The 16,221-nt window shown below is 38.7% G+C and overlaps 1 protein-coding gene across 2 annotated transcripts in view; it reads left to right on the top strand.

Annotated features, from left to right (window-relative positions):
- Positions 1-16,221, top strand: part of SLC25A13 (solute carrier family 25 member 13) — a 131,778-nt gene that overhangs the window by 86,997 nt on the left and 28,560 nt on the right. For both annotated transcript variants that reach the window (XM_073333879.2, XM_073333880.2), the window contains 4 exons: positions 5,086-5,170; positions 5,588-5,746; positions 11,891-11,943; positions 12,855-12,935. In XM_073333879.2, the coding sequence (XP_073189980.1) occupies positions 5,086-5,170; positions 5,588-5,746; positions 11,891-11,943; positions 12,855-12,935 (378 nt within the window). The remainder of the gene's footprint in view (positions 1-5,085; positions 5,171-5,587; positions 5,747-11,890; positions 11,944-12,854; positions 12,936-16,221) is intronic.

Raw genomic sequence — 16,221 nt, forward strand, 5'->3', positions numbered from 1 at the left:
TAGTTTTTAATGAGGAAGGAAGACTTTCTGACTTCCGGTTTCAGAGTGGCAGCCGTGTTAGTCTGTATCCGCAAAAAGAAAAGGAGGACTTGTGACACCTTAGAGACTAACACATTTATTTGAGCATAAGCTTTCCTGAGCTACAGCTCACTTCATCGGACTCATTCAGTGGAAATACAGTGGGGAGATTTATATATACAGAGGACATGAAACAATAGGTGTTACCATACACACTGTAAGGAGAGTGATCAGGTAAGGTGAGCTATTACCAGCAGGAGAGAGGGGGGAAAAAGCCTTTTGTAGTGATAATCAAGGTGGGCCATTTCCAGCAGTTGACAAGAACGTCTGAGGAACAGCGGGGCAGGGGGAGATAAACATGGGCAAATAGTTCTACTTTGTGTAATGCCCCATCCACTCCCAGTCTTTATTCAAGCCTGAGTTAATTGTATCCAGTTTGCAAATTAATTCCAATTCAGCAGTCTCTTGTTGGGGTCTGTTTTTGAAGTTTTTATGTTGGAGAATTCCCACTTTTAGGTCTGTAATCGAGTGACCAAAGAGATTTGAAGTGTTCTCCCACTGGTTTTTGAATGTTACAATTCTTGGTGTCTGATTTGTGTCCATTTATTCTTTTACGTAGAGACTGTCCAGTTTAGCCAATGTACGTGGCAGAGGGGCATATATCCCATTGGTAGATGTGCAGGTGAACGAGCCTCTGATAGTGTGGCTGATGTGATTAGGCCCTATGATGGTGTCCCCTGAATAGATATGTGGGCACAGCTGGCAACGGGCTTTGTTGCAAGGATAGGTTCCTGAGTTAGTGGTTCTGTTGTGTGGTGTGTGGTTGCTGGTGAGTATTTGCTTCAGTCACAGAAACAACTCTGACATCATAATCGAAAAGGCTGACAAAGGAGGTGCTGTCGTCGTCATGAATGAGTCAGAATATGAACAAGAGGCTGTTAGGCAGCTCTCCAACACTACTTTCTACAAGCCATTACCCTCTGATCCCACTGAGGGTTACCAAAAAAAACTACAGCATTTGCTCAAGAAACTCCCTGAAAAAGCACAAGAACAAATCCACACAGACACACCCCGGAACCCCAACCAGGGGTATTCTATCTGCTACCCAAGATCCATAAACCTGGAAATCCTGGGCGCCCCATCATCTCAGGCATTGGCAACCTGACACCAGGATTGTCTGGCTATGTAGACTCCCTCCTCAGGACCTATGCTACCAGCACTCCCAGCTATCTTCGAGATACCACTGACTTCCTGAGGAAACTACAATCCATCGGTGATCTTCCTGAAAACACCATCCTGGCCACTATGAATGTAGAAACCCTCTACACCAACATTCCACAAAAAGATGGACTACAAGCTGTCAGGAACAGTATCCCCGATAATGTCACGGCAAACTTGGTGGCTGAACTTTGACTTTGTCCTCACCCATAACAATTTCACATTTGGGGACAGTGTATACTTTCAAATCAGCGGCATTGCTGTGGGTACCCACATGGCCTCACAGTATGCCAACATTTTTATGGCTGATTTAGAGCGCCACTTCCTCAGCTCTCATCCCCTAATGCTCCTACTCTACTTGCATTACACTGATGACATCTTCATCGTCTGGACCCATGGAAAAGAAGCCCTTGAGGAATTCCACCATAATTTCAACAATTTCCATCCCACCATCAACCTCAGCCTGGACCAATCCACACAAAAGATCCACTTCCTGGACACTACGGTGCTCATAAGTGATGGTCACATAAACACCACCCTATACCGGAAACCTGCTGACCACTATGCCTACCTACATGCCTCCAGCTTTCACCCTGACCACACCACACGATCCATTGTCTACAGCCAAGCTCTGCGATACAACCGCATTTGCTCCAACCCCTCAGACAGAGACAAACACCTACAAGATCTCTATCAAGCGTTCTTACAACTACAATACCCACCTGCTGAAGTGAAGAAACAGATTGACAGAGCCAGAAGAGTACCCAGAAGTTACCTACTACAGGACAGGCCCAACAAAGAAAATAACAGAACGCCACTAGCCATCACCTTCAGCCCCCAACTAAAACCTCTCCAACGCATCATCAAGGATCTACAGCCTATCCTTAAGGATGACCCATCACTCTCACAGATCTTGGGAGACAGGCCAGTCCTTGCTTACAGACAGCCCCCCAACCTGAAGCAAATACTCACCAGCAACCACACACCGCACAACAGAACCACTAATCCAGGAACCTATCCTTGCAACAAAGCCCGTTGCCAACTGTGCCCACATATCTATTCAGGGGACACCATCATAGGGCCTGATCATATCAGCCACACTATTAGAGGCTCGTTCACCTGCACATCTACCAATGTGATATATGCCATCATGTGCCAGCAATGCCCCTCTGCCATGTACATTGGCCAAACCGGACAGTCTCTACGTAAAAGAATAAATGGATACAAATCAGACGTCAAGAATTATAACATTCAAAAACCAGTGGGAGAACACTTCAAATCTCTTTAGTCACTCGATTACAGACCTAAAAGTGGCAATTCTTCAACAAAATTGAACTGGAATTAATTTGCAAACTGAATACAATTAACTTAGGCTTGAATAAAGACTGGGAGTGGATGTGTCATTACACAAAGTAAAACTATTTCCCCATGTTTATCTCTCCCCCCTCCCTTCCCCCAACTGTTCCTCAGACGTTCTTGTCAACTGCTGGAAATGGCCCACCTTTATTATCACTACAAAAGGTTCCCCCCCGCCCCCTCCGCCGCTGGTAATAGCTCACCTTACCTGATCACTCTCTTTACAGTGTGCATGGTAACACCCATTGTTTCATGTTCTCTGTGTATATAAATCTCCCCACTGTATTTTCCACTGAATGCATCCGATGAAGTGAGCTGTAGCTCACAAAAGCTTATGCTCAAATAAATGTGTTAGTCTCTAAGGTGCCACAAGTCCTCCTTTTCTTTTTTCTGATTTCAGTGTGGATGTCAGTTCTGGCATCCAGCATGCTAAATGAAAACGGTAGTCCTTGTTCTAAAGAGATGTACGTGTTCAAGTCTTCAGTACGTTGTCTGTCTGCTGTGCTTTACATTTAGTGTGCCATCATAGTTTAAAAACTAAGACTCTCTGCTGTGTGGAAGGATTCATAAGTTTTATGGGGAAAAAATGTAAGACGTGGGACTGTTCTATGGCAAAAAAAGAACCTTGGGAACTCCTTTTTTTTAGTCTCATAGGCGTCTTCAATTTTAGTTTGTAATCACGTTTTTGTGGGTCTTTCCAACTGTCTTAAAATTGACGCAGTCTTGGGTGTAGATAGTCTTAGAAAAACATAGTTTAAGGGAAACCAAGCTTTGTATCTTGCAAGACTAAATTTTTTTTTGTTCTGAGCTTTGGGTCTGTGCAGAGACGCCAGTTTGACCACAATGAATTGATGCAGGCTACGTTTTTAGGACTAACAGGCCTTCAGCCAGGCCTCTATGTGTGTGTGTGTGTACGTGTGCATGTGTGTTCCATCCCCCCCATCCAATGCAGTATCCTGGGTTTTTTTTAGCAATTTGTAAATATTGAGTGTACTATGATGAATTCTAATTAGCTGACTCCCAAAAGCTGACCATCTCTTCCTAGAAGTCCTGCAAGGGAGCTAAGAAGCGATTGTGTTGTACTATGTATTAATTAGTGTAAGCTACAGTAGGTAGCAGTAGTGCAGCTAAAACTGCAGTGATGGAAACATCTGCTTCATGCATTCTCTCAAATTTTCTGCATAGGGGTCGAATGTCTGTTCAGGTGTTCTTTGTTCTGCGTTATACTGTTTTTAAGAAGATAGGAAATGCCCAAGAAGCCTGTTTAAATCATCCCCACTTTCGGTTGTCAGTTGTACCTCTTAACTCCTCCCATCCAGCTTTTATTTTACTGTTATCTACTTCAGTGGTTCTCAACCAGGGGTACATGTACTCTTGGCGGTACTTAGAGGTCTTCCGGGGGTACATAAACTCATCTAGATATTTGCCTAGTTTTACAGCAGGCTGCAAAAAAGCACTAGCAAAGTCAATACAAATTAAAATTTCTTTCAGACAATGCCTTGTTTATATTGCTCTATATACTATACACTGAAATGTAAGTACAGTATTTATATTCCAGTTGATTTATTTTATAATTATATGGTCAAAATGAGAACATAAGCAATTTTTCAGTAATAGTGTACTGTGACAGTTTTGTATTTTTATGTCTGATTTTGTAAGCAAGTAGTTTTTAAGTGAGGTGAAACTTCAGGGTACACAAGACAAATCAGACTCTACAAGGGGTACAGTAGTCTGGAAAGGTTGAGAACCACTAGTTCTACTTGGTGCTTGTAGTGAAAGAATTTTAGTTACCTTGCAGTAAACTGTGATACATATAATTTATTTTTAGGCAATTCAAGCTATTTGCTCTAGATCACTAGAGTATATAACAGTTCATTTAAAAAAAAACTGATAAAATAAGGAAAAATAGACGATTTCAGTAGTGAAATTAAAACTTCCATATTGTCCTATTCCCTAGAGCATCCACCAACCTTATTAGAGAAGGTAATGGTGGGAAAGGAGAGTGTAAGGATTACCACTGTCTCTGAGTTCCTTTCTGCTACTAGAAAGCAATTCTGAACTTGGAACATTTCTTAAATGTAAATCCAATCAGTGTTTGAATACTAACACACAGGAATTTCAAAGTAGAATTGTTTCCAGGTGTAGGAAATGGTGATTTGTCTGCTAGTGCTTTTTTTATAAAGCATTTTGGTCACTGTTTGACTTTGGGGATATCTTATTATGTTGGGAACGCCCAGTGCTCTTGTCTTTTCTATTCCAGTCATAACAGGTTACATTTTTGCAATAACACAGAAAATGGAACTGCAATTTTCAATTATTTTTTAGGGGTTGTTTTCTAACATACCGCTGGGATTACCTAGTGGTATCTGACATTGGCTTCACTCTACACATATCTACTGTCCACGTATCTATCTGGTTATAAGATTTACTGTAGTGAAATGGTAGTCTAATTTTTTTTTACTCTTCTCATTGTCCCAACCCCTCCCCTTGCAGAAAGCTCCAGGTGATGTTTCTCGCCCTATTCTCATCCAGATAGCAGAATCAGCCTACAGGTTTGCCCTGGGTTCAATTGCTGGAGGTTAGTCATGGATAAGTGCAAGAATTTGCATCTTTCTGTCTTTCTTTCTCCTGTTTAAGTGTAGGAAGATAAAGCCTTGCCTATCTTTCTTTTTGAGCCATAACTCTGAGAGAGAATTAGAGCAGGGGGAACCTGTTGTATAATTTCTTCTGTACTGGCAAGTGATCCGAGATTTACAGGTGTTTTTTCTGCCTGGCTTGTCACCAGACTGGTTTCATAAGAGACAGGCTAATGATGAGGAAGGGCTATGATATGCACTTTTAATTAAAATGGACTGTGACTCCCCTTTACTGAACCAGCTTATATTGTAGATGAAAAAGACACAAGTGATTATTGAGATATAAGCATAGAATGTGTTTAAAAAAAATAAAACGGATGCAGAAAAACACTTTTCCACACATCAAATTTTATTTGCAGCTGTTGGAGCTACTGCAGTGTATCCAATTGATCTGGTGAAAACTCGAATGCAAAACCAGCGCTCTACCGGGTCATTTGTGGGAGAACTTATGTACAAAAACAGCTTTGATTGCTTTAAGAAAGTGCTGCGTTATGAAGGCTTCTTTGGACTGTACAGAGGTCAGTTTCCAAATGTCATATATAATATATAATAAACTAAAAAAAATTTTCTGCCAACCTGAATTCCTCAGTCTCTGTTGTTGGGGCTTGAATAAAAAGGGAAAAAACTAATATTCTGGGCCTGGTTTATGCTTGTGTCGTCTAAATGTCTTTGATCAGACTTGTTGCTCCTAATATTAAGTCACAACTCTCTTCTAGGTCAGGGGTCTGTGAACTTTTTCATAGTACAAAGCACATCTTAATTGAGAAATTATCTTGGGGGCCTCTTCCTCTCTTCATTCACAATGTCGTGGACCACGTCCCCTCCCATCTGCAATTGTATAGCACTGCTGTGGCAACTACAGCAATTGCTGACAGGGAAAACTTAGCATTAGAAAAGCTTTGATGTCCTTTTGCAGTCTTTAGTATGATGAGCATCTTGTAATTTTTGACAAAAGTTAATCAAACCATCTACTTCTGCTCTTCATTTTATTGTACCCTCCCATCTGTTAAGTTTCTTTTGGCTGAAAACAAGAAGGAAAGTCAATACCATGTGAACAGCTAGCTCTTCTTGGACCATCAGCATGTGCTTGACTGATCACATGTTGTCCACGGAATAGAGTTGGTCATCTTTTATGTACACCAGCCCCTGTTATCTTGCCAGCCATGGCTCCAATTCAGAATCCAAGAGACTGCTGGGTTCAAGTATTGACACAAAAAGAAAAAACATCAACAATATTACTTCAGGTTATGGATAGGTTGTCACAGATAATTATAAACTGATACACGTGACTGCAGTTTTTCCAGTGGTGGCACACAGGTAAAGTAAATTACTCTTCTTCTGGAATCAGACATATTAAGTACACTACCAGAGGTAGTTTATGCTCCTCTGACACATATCAGTGAAGATTCGACTTTCATTTCCTATTTTGCCCTCATACAAACCTGGATTGAAGCTGATTTTGGATATCTTTTTAGAGTAAGCATACGTGACACTGTAGTGACTGAACATAATTTCTGAAAACAACTGTTGTTTTTGGTCTGACTTCCCGTAAGAAATTCAACCTGAGGCACAAATGAAGCATAGACAATTTCAGTCCAGCAGATTACAGTTTGACAAAGTTATAAGCAACAGAAAACAGAGTTATAATACAAAGTGTTAGACAACTGTAATAATAGTTTACAGTGGTGATGTAGACTTGAGGAAGAGCTTTGTGCAGCTTGAAACCTTGTACCTTCTTCCAACAGAAGTTGGTCCAATAAATACCAATAAAAACCTACCTTGTCTCAACCTTAATAATAGGTGTTGCTACTCACTCTCCCTGTAACGCAGTGCTCCCTGAGGCATGCCCCCCTAAGGGGTGTGAAGGAACTTTCGGGGAGGGGGGTGCGACGGGGCCTGGGACAACACCCATGGGGTGGCAGGGAGGGAGTGCCATCCAGTTGCAGCTCCATCCCCAGCCATGGTTCCGCCCGCCCTCATTTCCTCTCCATCCGAAGGCCAGCTCTGCCTCTAGCCCCAGCTCCTCCCCCACCCCCAGTTCTGCCCCCACTCCACCTCAGCCCATGCTCCTCTGCTGAGGAATCCTGGGCTGTGCAGTAATGGAAGGGGAGCATGGACAGATTCATTACTTGTGTGCGGTGGGAGCACAGCAGGAAAAGTTTGGGCGCCACCGCTGTAATGTGTGCTTTTTATTATTGGATGTTGGTTGACTAATTCCTCTATAGACACAGATTATGTAGATTAAACACAATGGATATTTAATGACTAGGTAGCTAAATGTGCTATGAGTTTTTTGATCAAGCCTAGTAATTTAGTAAAGAATGGTGACAGATATTTTCTTCTTGCTAGGGGTTTCTAGCAACCAAAACCTTAGAAAATGCCCAACTATTAGATGAAAAATATAATTTAATTTCCTAGTGTACAGCTGCTTTACCTGCGTTTCCGAAATAGCAAATTGGTGCCATCAGGATGCCATGAGAATTCCATTATATCTTCTTCTGACAAATTGTATAAACCGCTCTAACACAGAGAGAATTTCAAATTGGGGAAATCAGACATGTCCTGCATAAAGATAAACTCCTTTTGCTCATCACGTTGTTTGTACATTGTCCTGTGTTGCTCCTTTTGCCAGTTTTCAGGCAAGTAATACTGGGTTTATGAGCTTCCTCGACCATAGCCCATCATCTCTGTTATCTTGAAGTAGATTCTGAAACGGTGAATTTGCAATCAGTTTGACAGTGTTAATGCCCTAAACACAGGATTATGATCTCATTTCAGGCTTAAACAGGAGAAGAAACTGGATTATTTTGAACAACACAGTCATTGTAGAGGCAATTTGCTGGCAAAGTAAACTGCATTTTGTACAAATGCTTTGTTTGAAGTTTGCCGTGGTGTAACTTCCCTTTTTAAAGATGAATATAGATGGAATTTATTAAAGAATTTGGAACTCCCTCTAGCTACTTGCAATGGCTGTTGGGCTGCTACCTGATTGCCAGGTGTATGACAAAAGTACACTGGGAAAATTTGGCAGCTGAGGGGAGGTTGAAGAGGTTCCAGTTAGGTTTGGATGCTGAGGGGGGATGACAAGAATTTGAGGGACGAATTTACAGATTAGTACATTCACCTGCTATATAGCACTATGCTTACTTTGACAGAAAAACTTCCCATGTCACTTCATGTTGCTGTCTGTAGTTCCCTGTAAATTCAGTATTTAAGGTTAAAGTAGCACATATGTCCCACTGTTCAATAACTGAGGCTCTTTATGATAATATGCAGCGCTCAGAGCCATGTTTGTTAGCAGTGGAAACTTCAGTAATCTGAAGAACTCTGTTAACAGTGCAATTATTCAGAATTGAGATAGTTGGGCATTAGATACTCTGTGCACTGCAGTGTCAGACAAGTAAGCAGGTCTTCCAGACCCTACTTTGGATATTTTTTAAACAGATCACATTTTTCCATTCACTGGAGCAAACAGAGATTTTTTTATTTCCACTCCAATTTTTAAAAGAGCAGAAATACCATATCTTAAACCACCAATCTCAGATAAGGATAAATTACACCATCTTGTGGATGTAAAGAGAGCATTAAATTTTCTTTAAAGAGAGTTCAGTTCTCAGGGTAATTGGGATGGTGTCACTTGGAAGGCACCTACATGACAGTGATTATGGGCACAATATAAACACTGGTACATACTTTTTGTAACTTTCTAAGGTGCCAATGTGGAAATACCCCTTCTACTGAGGTGAGGGGAGAGACCTGGGATCTTTGACCAAATGATAGGGACTTTATTTTTCTCTTAATTCCAAAGATGACCCCTCCAGTGCCACAATACCCCCCAACACTTCATGATCTATAGACTTTAATCATGCCTTTTGGTCACCATATGAATTTACATGTGTCTCATACTACTAATGAAATGGGATCTCTGTGATAGAAACTTCATTTTCTGGAAACTTGCAATTGGGTACTAATTTATGGAGTGGTAGTACTCTCATATTGTCTGTTTTCCTGTGTAAATCATGTAAGAGGAAAGTTTGCCGTGTTCAATTATCAACTCTGCATTGTGTGTCATAGGGGTTTCAAGCATTTTTCATAGATGGAGCAACAAGTCGTCCCACTTACTCACTGTTTGTGTGGTATAGTTAGCTGATACTAAAAAAATAAAAATAAAGCATGGTGTGAAACCAAGATCTGATCATCCACAGAAACCTATAATATATTTTTGATTAATAAGACCTGTCTCCCCCACTACTGAAATGAAGCAGAAACAGTTTATAGTGCTGATTTGATATATACTGATTTGAAATTTTTTTCTCTGATTCCATAAGCTTTTAATTTAATTTGTAATACTACTTTTTTTTACCATATCCATCTTTGCCTTCTTTCAGAGCCCTAGTATAATGCGAGGTCAGAAACCTAATATGTGCATAGATTATATGGGGAAACTACTATTAAGTAGCATTTCTCTTTATTATATATAATATTTTATAGGTGGCACACACAGCAACACGTCTAATTAAAATTGCCTAAGTATTCTCATACTATGAAGGGTTTTGGGTTTTTTAGATGTTTTATAATTTTCACTTTTTGGGTTGAAACTTCCTCTCTCAGGTAAATTTTTGTGGAAAGCTTGAGTGAAAACAATTCAGTTGGGTTTTTTGAGTGCAGAAGAAGGCAGATGGGAAGAAATGACTTTTGCCAGGATAAACACATTTTTGCTTTTTTTTTTTTAAGTACCTTTACTACCTTGAACAATTGGGATAGAAAAAATATGGCAAAGTGACCGTTCCCAAATCTGTCCAGTGAAAATCAGTTCCATTTGTCCCAATTATAAGGGTTCCAAAAATTGGACACTGAATATATACAATTTCTTTAAATTAACGATCTCCCAATATTTTGTCACTGCACATCTATCAGAGTCAATGGGAATTTTTCTCTTGATTTCATTGGGCTTGAGATGGAGTGTGTGAAGTGTGCATGCACTGTCGTTATATCCAGGAAAGGTCCAGATGTACTCTGTTTATGCTGATGTAAATTCAGATTTACTTTATATTTATAAAGTGATGATTGCAAATAGAATTAGGTCCAAAATAAGACATGGATTGTTAGAATTCAGTCTTATTCAGTATGTGTCCCTGCCTCATTCATTGTGCACAACTGGCTGAATGAGGCGGGGTCCTGTGGAACAAGTAGTCATTCATTACATGATCACACATTGTCAGAGTGTATTTGCAAAGAACACAGAGTTAAGGTTGCACATGCAACTAGAACTAATTGAAAATATTCAAAATTTAAAATTCTTCAGCCAAATGTGGACAATTTGCCTTCACAAAATTTTCCCATTTTTTTGGCTAGCTGTACATGCATTTGCACCATTGGAATTTTCTTTCGTTTGACTGTTGAACAATGTAATTGTAATGCTGTTTTAACATAATTGTTTTGTGTGAAGACATGTACGTGTGTGTGCTTGTTATGATGCACATAATTAATAAATACCCGACTATTTCTTGACATGCAGAATATAGTTTGACTGCTTCTGAAACAGCAAGCCAAACGATACTGTTCTCAGGAAATGTCAATAGCAACCAGAAAAGCTGGAGGGTTGGAGCAAGACAGAAAAGAAAAAATATCTCTGGGTCAGATTAATGTATTTTTCATCCTATTTGTCATCCAAACATCCAGTTTGGTGGCAAAAAAGCCCTTTGGCAAGCAGGCTCCTTAGACATAGAACTATAGTTGTAGCCTCTTCACCCAAACATGAGAATTGCAAATGTTAGATTTAGTGTAATTTACCCAGAAGTACTGTGTACATTACTGAAATACTTCAGGCCTGCTCCTGCAACTCTTGCTCACAGGGTTACTTCTCACGTATGTAAATAGTGCTGTAAATCACACTCCCTTTTCACTGTGCACAGTGCTGCACTTGAAATCCCCATATCCCTTCTGTAAGGTTTTGTAACTTCTTTAGATCATTTCAGCTGAACTTTTACAAAAATAGATTGTTCACTTTAATTCAACAAGGCTGTGCTGACTAGAGACTCTCAGTTCCAACTGTATAGTGCAGCTCAGTTAAGAGAAATCAGAAATTCCACATACTGGTATCTAAATAATATAACTTCCAGTGTCTAAGCTTCGAGAATTAGCGCTCTAGACAAAGTGCTCGACTTAAGAATGCAGTTGTACATGTTTGGCTGTTTTGCATTACTTTCTTTCATATCCCCTTAGGTCATTCCACCTTATGCTATTGTTTCATGCCAGCAAAATGCTTTATTCTCTTGATTTCTGAAATGCAGATAACTTGTTTCACACTGCCGAATTACCTTAACTTTTGTCTGAAGAAATAACAGAACAAATTTTGATGTGTAGAGAAGAATACAGTATTATTTTGGTAAACCTGCCTTGGTATATAAATTTCTTAAATCACTAATATTAGTTTAAGTGCAAAGTAACTAAAATATGGATAGGAAGTTGCTTTGACTTCATGTGGCAGTAAGAAGTTTGTTCTTGAAATGGAATGTTTAAGTACTCATTAAATGTAATAGCAGAAAATTGCCTAAAAAATTGCCCTCGTTTCTGTGTGGTGATCTTTGCATATAGCCGTTGATTTGTTTAGCTAATACGAAGTTATTTAATACATTTAAGCTCTCTTTGTGTGTTTACAGGTCTTTTACCACAATTATTGGGAGTAGCCCCAGAGAAGGCCATAAAACTTACTGTAAGTCTGAAAGTGGGGGTTCTAGCCTTTAGCCATCATTTGTATGTCTGAATTTCCAATGAGGAGACGTAGAGTTTTTGTGCTTTAGTGTGTTAGAATATATTCCATGTTTTTTGTTAGATGAGGTTTTACTTCCAAAGGGTATGGCAATTGCTCAGATCTCAACCATGGGCACTGCAAGTGGTGTACAAGCAGCATACTTGTATTTCTGAAAAGGGGCTGATTAAACCTATCATTTGGGGGCTTGATTCAAAATGTACAAAGTCTCCCTAACCCACTAGTTTTACTCCTCTGTTTGTTTTGAAGTAGCCCAGGCCTTGATTTTGTTTCTTCTCACAAAGGAATAAGATTTTTTTTCCCCCACAGCAGTTGTTTAATTCCTAGATTAATATAAAAGAATGCTGGCAACAATGGAACTCTGATATGAAAGGAACCTGTTTGCATGTATTCCTATTATGTACATTACTTGCTCTTTAGCTCACGTAATTTTAGATTTTCTGAATATTTTGAAGGCATTAAAGAATTTCTCATTATAAACTAATCATAATGCATTGTTTATACACAAAAGCCAGTGATAATGTTTCTTTTTCATTAAGCTAACATTGCTATAAGATGTATTGTATCTCGAAATCCAATTTTAAAACAGCTTTCAGTTACCATTTTGGAGACTCTTATGGAAACTTATGATTATTTCATATATCTTTAAAATAATATGTTGATTTGAAAGAACAGTACTACAGTCAGCTTTACAATATTTCATATATTACATAAGATTTTATTTAATATCTATGACTGGCACCTTGATAGATGTAACATCTGGATTTATTTGCATTTTTAATTGCACTAAATTTGTAATTACTATGTGCTTCTCACTCCTTATTTACCAGCTTTCATAAATCCTTGTTTTTAAGGTTAATGATTTTGTGAGAGACAAATTTATGAACAAAGATCGTTCTGTCCCACTGGCAGCAGAAATTCTTGCTGGCAGCTGTGTAAGTATCTTCTTTACATTTCCTACTTTTGGGAGAGATTAAAATATACTATATAACATTAAATTTTGTGGACTAAGGTTTCTGTTTAACCACAGATCCAGTACAAGGACAGAATCTACTAGAGCAACTCAATTCTTTCCTAGATAGTCCCATTCTTGATGTGGAAGGGTAAACATTTGTATGATTCTTGCCTTTTAACTAATTTGTGTAATTCTTCACATCTTAGAATTGTTTCCTTAATAAAGGCACGTTGGCTGCAGCTTATGTCCTAAATAGGATTCATGCTAACCTTTCCAGAAGTTAATAATTAGTGCATTATTTCATTGTGGCACCCACTGTGCAATGTCACTTTTTTCCTGATGTTATATTGCGCCCACTAATTTTCACTTTTTGCAGTGATACTGGCTTTGTAAATGGCAAACACTACTCATGCTTCCTTGCGTTCATAGGAGACGTAGGCTGTGTAATGTTAACTACTGCATAATGCATTCCTGAATGTAGGCTGTATTTAAAACCCACCATAGTTTAGAAGACTGTTTTTCTTGCACAGAATAATATCTTATGCAGAATGAGATACAGGTTATTCATTATTTTACACTTTAGTTCTATCTAGTCATACTATATCTCACTTTATCTGGTGTATTGATTTTGTTCAAGCGAATATAAATACTTTAAGTAAAATGAACTCTTGTTCAAAGACTAGTGCACTTTAAAGATAAAGAACACTGTTTATTTAAACTAGCTTTGATCACTGGGGCAGAGCAGTGCTGGTATATTTTCAATCTAACTTAGTTTCTGCTGTCATAAGACAAATGAGGTCACATTTTAAAGCAGTTTCTATCTGTGCTGAAAATTATGTTGAACAACTTAAAAACAAATAATTCTATCTTAACATCAGTAGTGCAGAGATTCATGCTGTATGTGCTTGCAAAGAGCACATTATGATTATCGGAGCCTCAGGGTGCAGTTGTTTGAATGTAGTACAGACTGAGAAGTCCCGGCTTTCTGTAATTCTCATGGGATGAGGCAGGATTTGGCTGCTGTCTGACTACTGCTTCTGTTTGATCACTGACCTGTCGCAGACTGCCAGGTAGGATCCCCTTGTTCTGTAACTTTAGGAGCGTTCAAAAAAAAAAAAAAAAAAAAAAAAAAAAGAATGTGGGCCTTTAAAGACCCAAATAAAAGCACACACTGACTGAAGGGAAAATGCAATAAAGTACTTGTGGATACAGAAATGTTTCCCCCTCCCATTTAGAACATTTTTAGTTGTGTGCATATGTCATATAGAATTCAGTGCATCTTTTCAACATGAAAATGCACTAAATTAGCCTGATTTGTTTTATTGGCAGATTTGAATTTTTTTATATAGTGCAGGTAACACTAGTTCTTTCACTGTAACCTATCATTTATGAGACTGCTGCAGCAAGCCTTTTTCAATAGTTCATTGTAAACTAAGGATCTGCTTTAAGAGGAAGATTGCTTGGGACCTATTTTAAATGTGCTGTAAATGTTGGATTATCCCAGTTGGTATTTGAAATATAAAGTTAATTGAGATTCTGCATAAAGTTCTGGTAGGAGATGTGGTGGCAGAGTGCCTTGAGTTTTCCTTAATTCAAGTGTTTCACTTAAGGATACAGTTTAGTGCCAGGTAGATAGGTTGTGACTTGTATTATCTTCCTGCAGGTGGTCTCATTTTTTTGTATTTGTGCATCCCCTTCAAATTTACAGCACAGATTGTCTTTAGAAGTGATGCTAGTTGTTGGCTTCAATGGGAGCAGAGAGTTCTTTGGAAAAGTCCACCCTTGTCTTTTATGTCTACTTAAAACATTGATAATCCCCCATGTGGGAGGCAAGTAGACAGTGGTATATAGCGTGTCAAGACTCTTACAGCTTTTTTTTAATCATTATCCTACAGAAGTTTACAGGATTCCAAGAATATCAGAATTGATCCTAAATTAGAGCAGCCAATTAAGATGAATTTTGTAGGGGAAAGCTGTCAGACCAGCTTTCCACTCCCCATGCTCAGATCTCAGCTACAAATGGGTGATAAATTTACATTTAAAAATATTGGTCACCTTCTCTGATCTCCTAGGTCTGAAATATTTGATTAAGCAGGAACGTCTACACTTTTTCATGTAATAAACTTGGGTATTTATTTTTTATTCCAGCTCTGAGCACAGTGGGAGGACCAAGCAGCTCTGTAGATATATTTGTCTCTTTGGTAATACAAAGGGCTTTCAAGGGTTCAGTATCACATGAGCAGTTCCACTCTGCTGTTCGCCCAACCATTGCTAGGCGTTGACTTTTAAGTCCCTGGGGAGCTCACCTTGCATCATAATTACTGAGAATTAGTACACATGGCTGACTTTTGCACTTGTAACCAAAGCTGCTTGTTTCATTGAACAAGCCTTTTTCTGTTTTGTAAACTGTTTTCTCCCCTGCAAAAAAATGCAGAAAGATCTTTGCTTCATGACCTCATGGTATTTAGTTCAGCTAACAGCCTGTTTCATAGCTTTTATTATGTGAAGATGAAAGTGGTAGTTTGTCTAAAATTAAAAGAAAATAAAAAAAATTCCTAGAACACAATTAAAAGAGAACTGTAACCTTTATAGATTATTTTGATACAGTGGTTTAAGGAGAGTTGAAGTGTAAATCACTCTGTTGAATCAGAAGTGCTAAATTTTGCTTCCTCACTTATAAGGAATTTTATTATTATAAGATCAAACTGTTGCCATTATTTATTATGATTTATTAATATATATTTAATGCAGTAATTTTCCTGGTGCTTCTCAGCCATGAAGAGATATGGTCCTTACCTATTTGGTACTCCTAACTTCATTTGTGGTTTTTGAGAATTCTTTGTAGTCCCTTACACTATTATAATAGTACAAATCTTCATTTCCAAGATGTAGTAAAGTGTCCAGTGATACGGTGGGCCTGGAATTCAGATCTTCTAAAGACTTATGCAGAAAATATAGGTTAGTTTCCTCAACTTTAAAAATGCAAAAACATGTTACACGAAATTGTCCTAATATTATGGCTACCTGCAAGGAGACCATAATAAAAGGGTGAGTTTATGGCTAGGTGCAGGGTGACAGAGGCTGAGCTCCTTTTGTAGTAGTCATATGCTTAAGGCTTCCAAAAGAAAACATTTTTCTTCCCAACTTTCAAGTTATTTCACATTGGTAACTGTTCCAGTGAAAGCTACTGGCGTCTGAGGCCATCCTGCTTTAATGATACATACCACAGTATTGACTGAAAGGAAAAGGGGGACCAACAAAATGTA

Source organism: Lepidochelys kempii, chromosome 2 (genome assembly GCF_965140285.1).
Source record: "Lepidochelys kempii isolate rLepKem1 chromosome 2, rLepKem1.hap1, whole genome shotgun sequence".
NCBI lineage: Eukaryota > Metazoa > Chordata > Testudines > Cheloniidae > Lepidochelys > Lepidochelys kempii.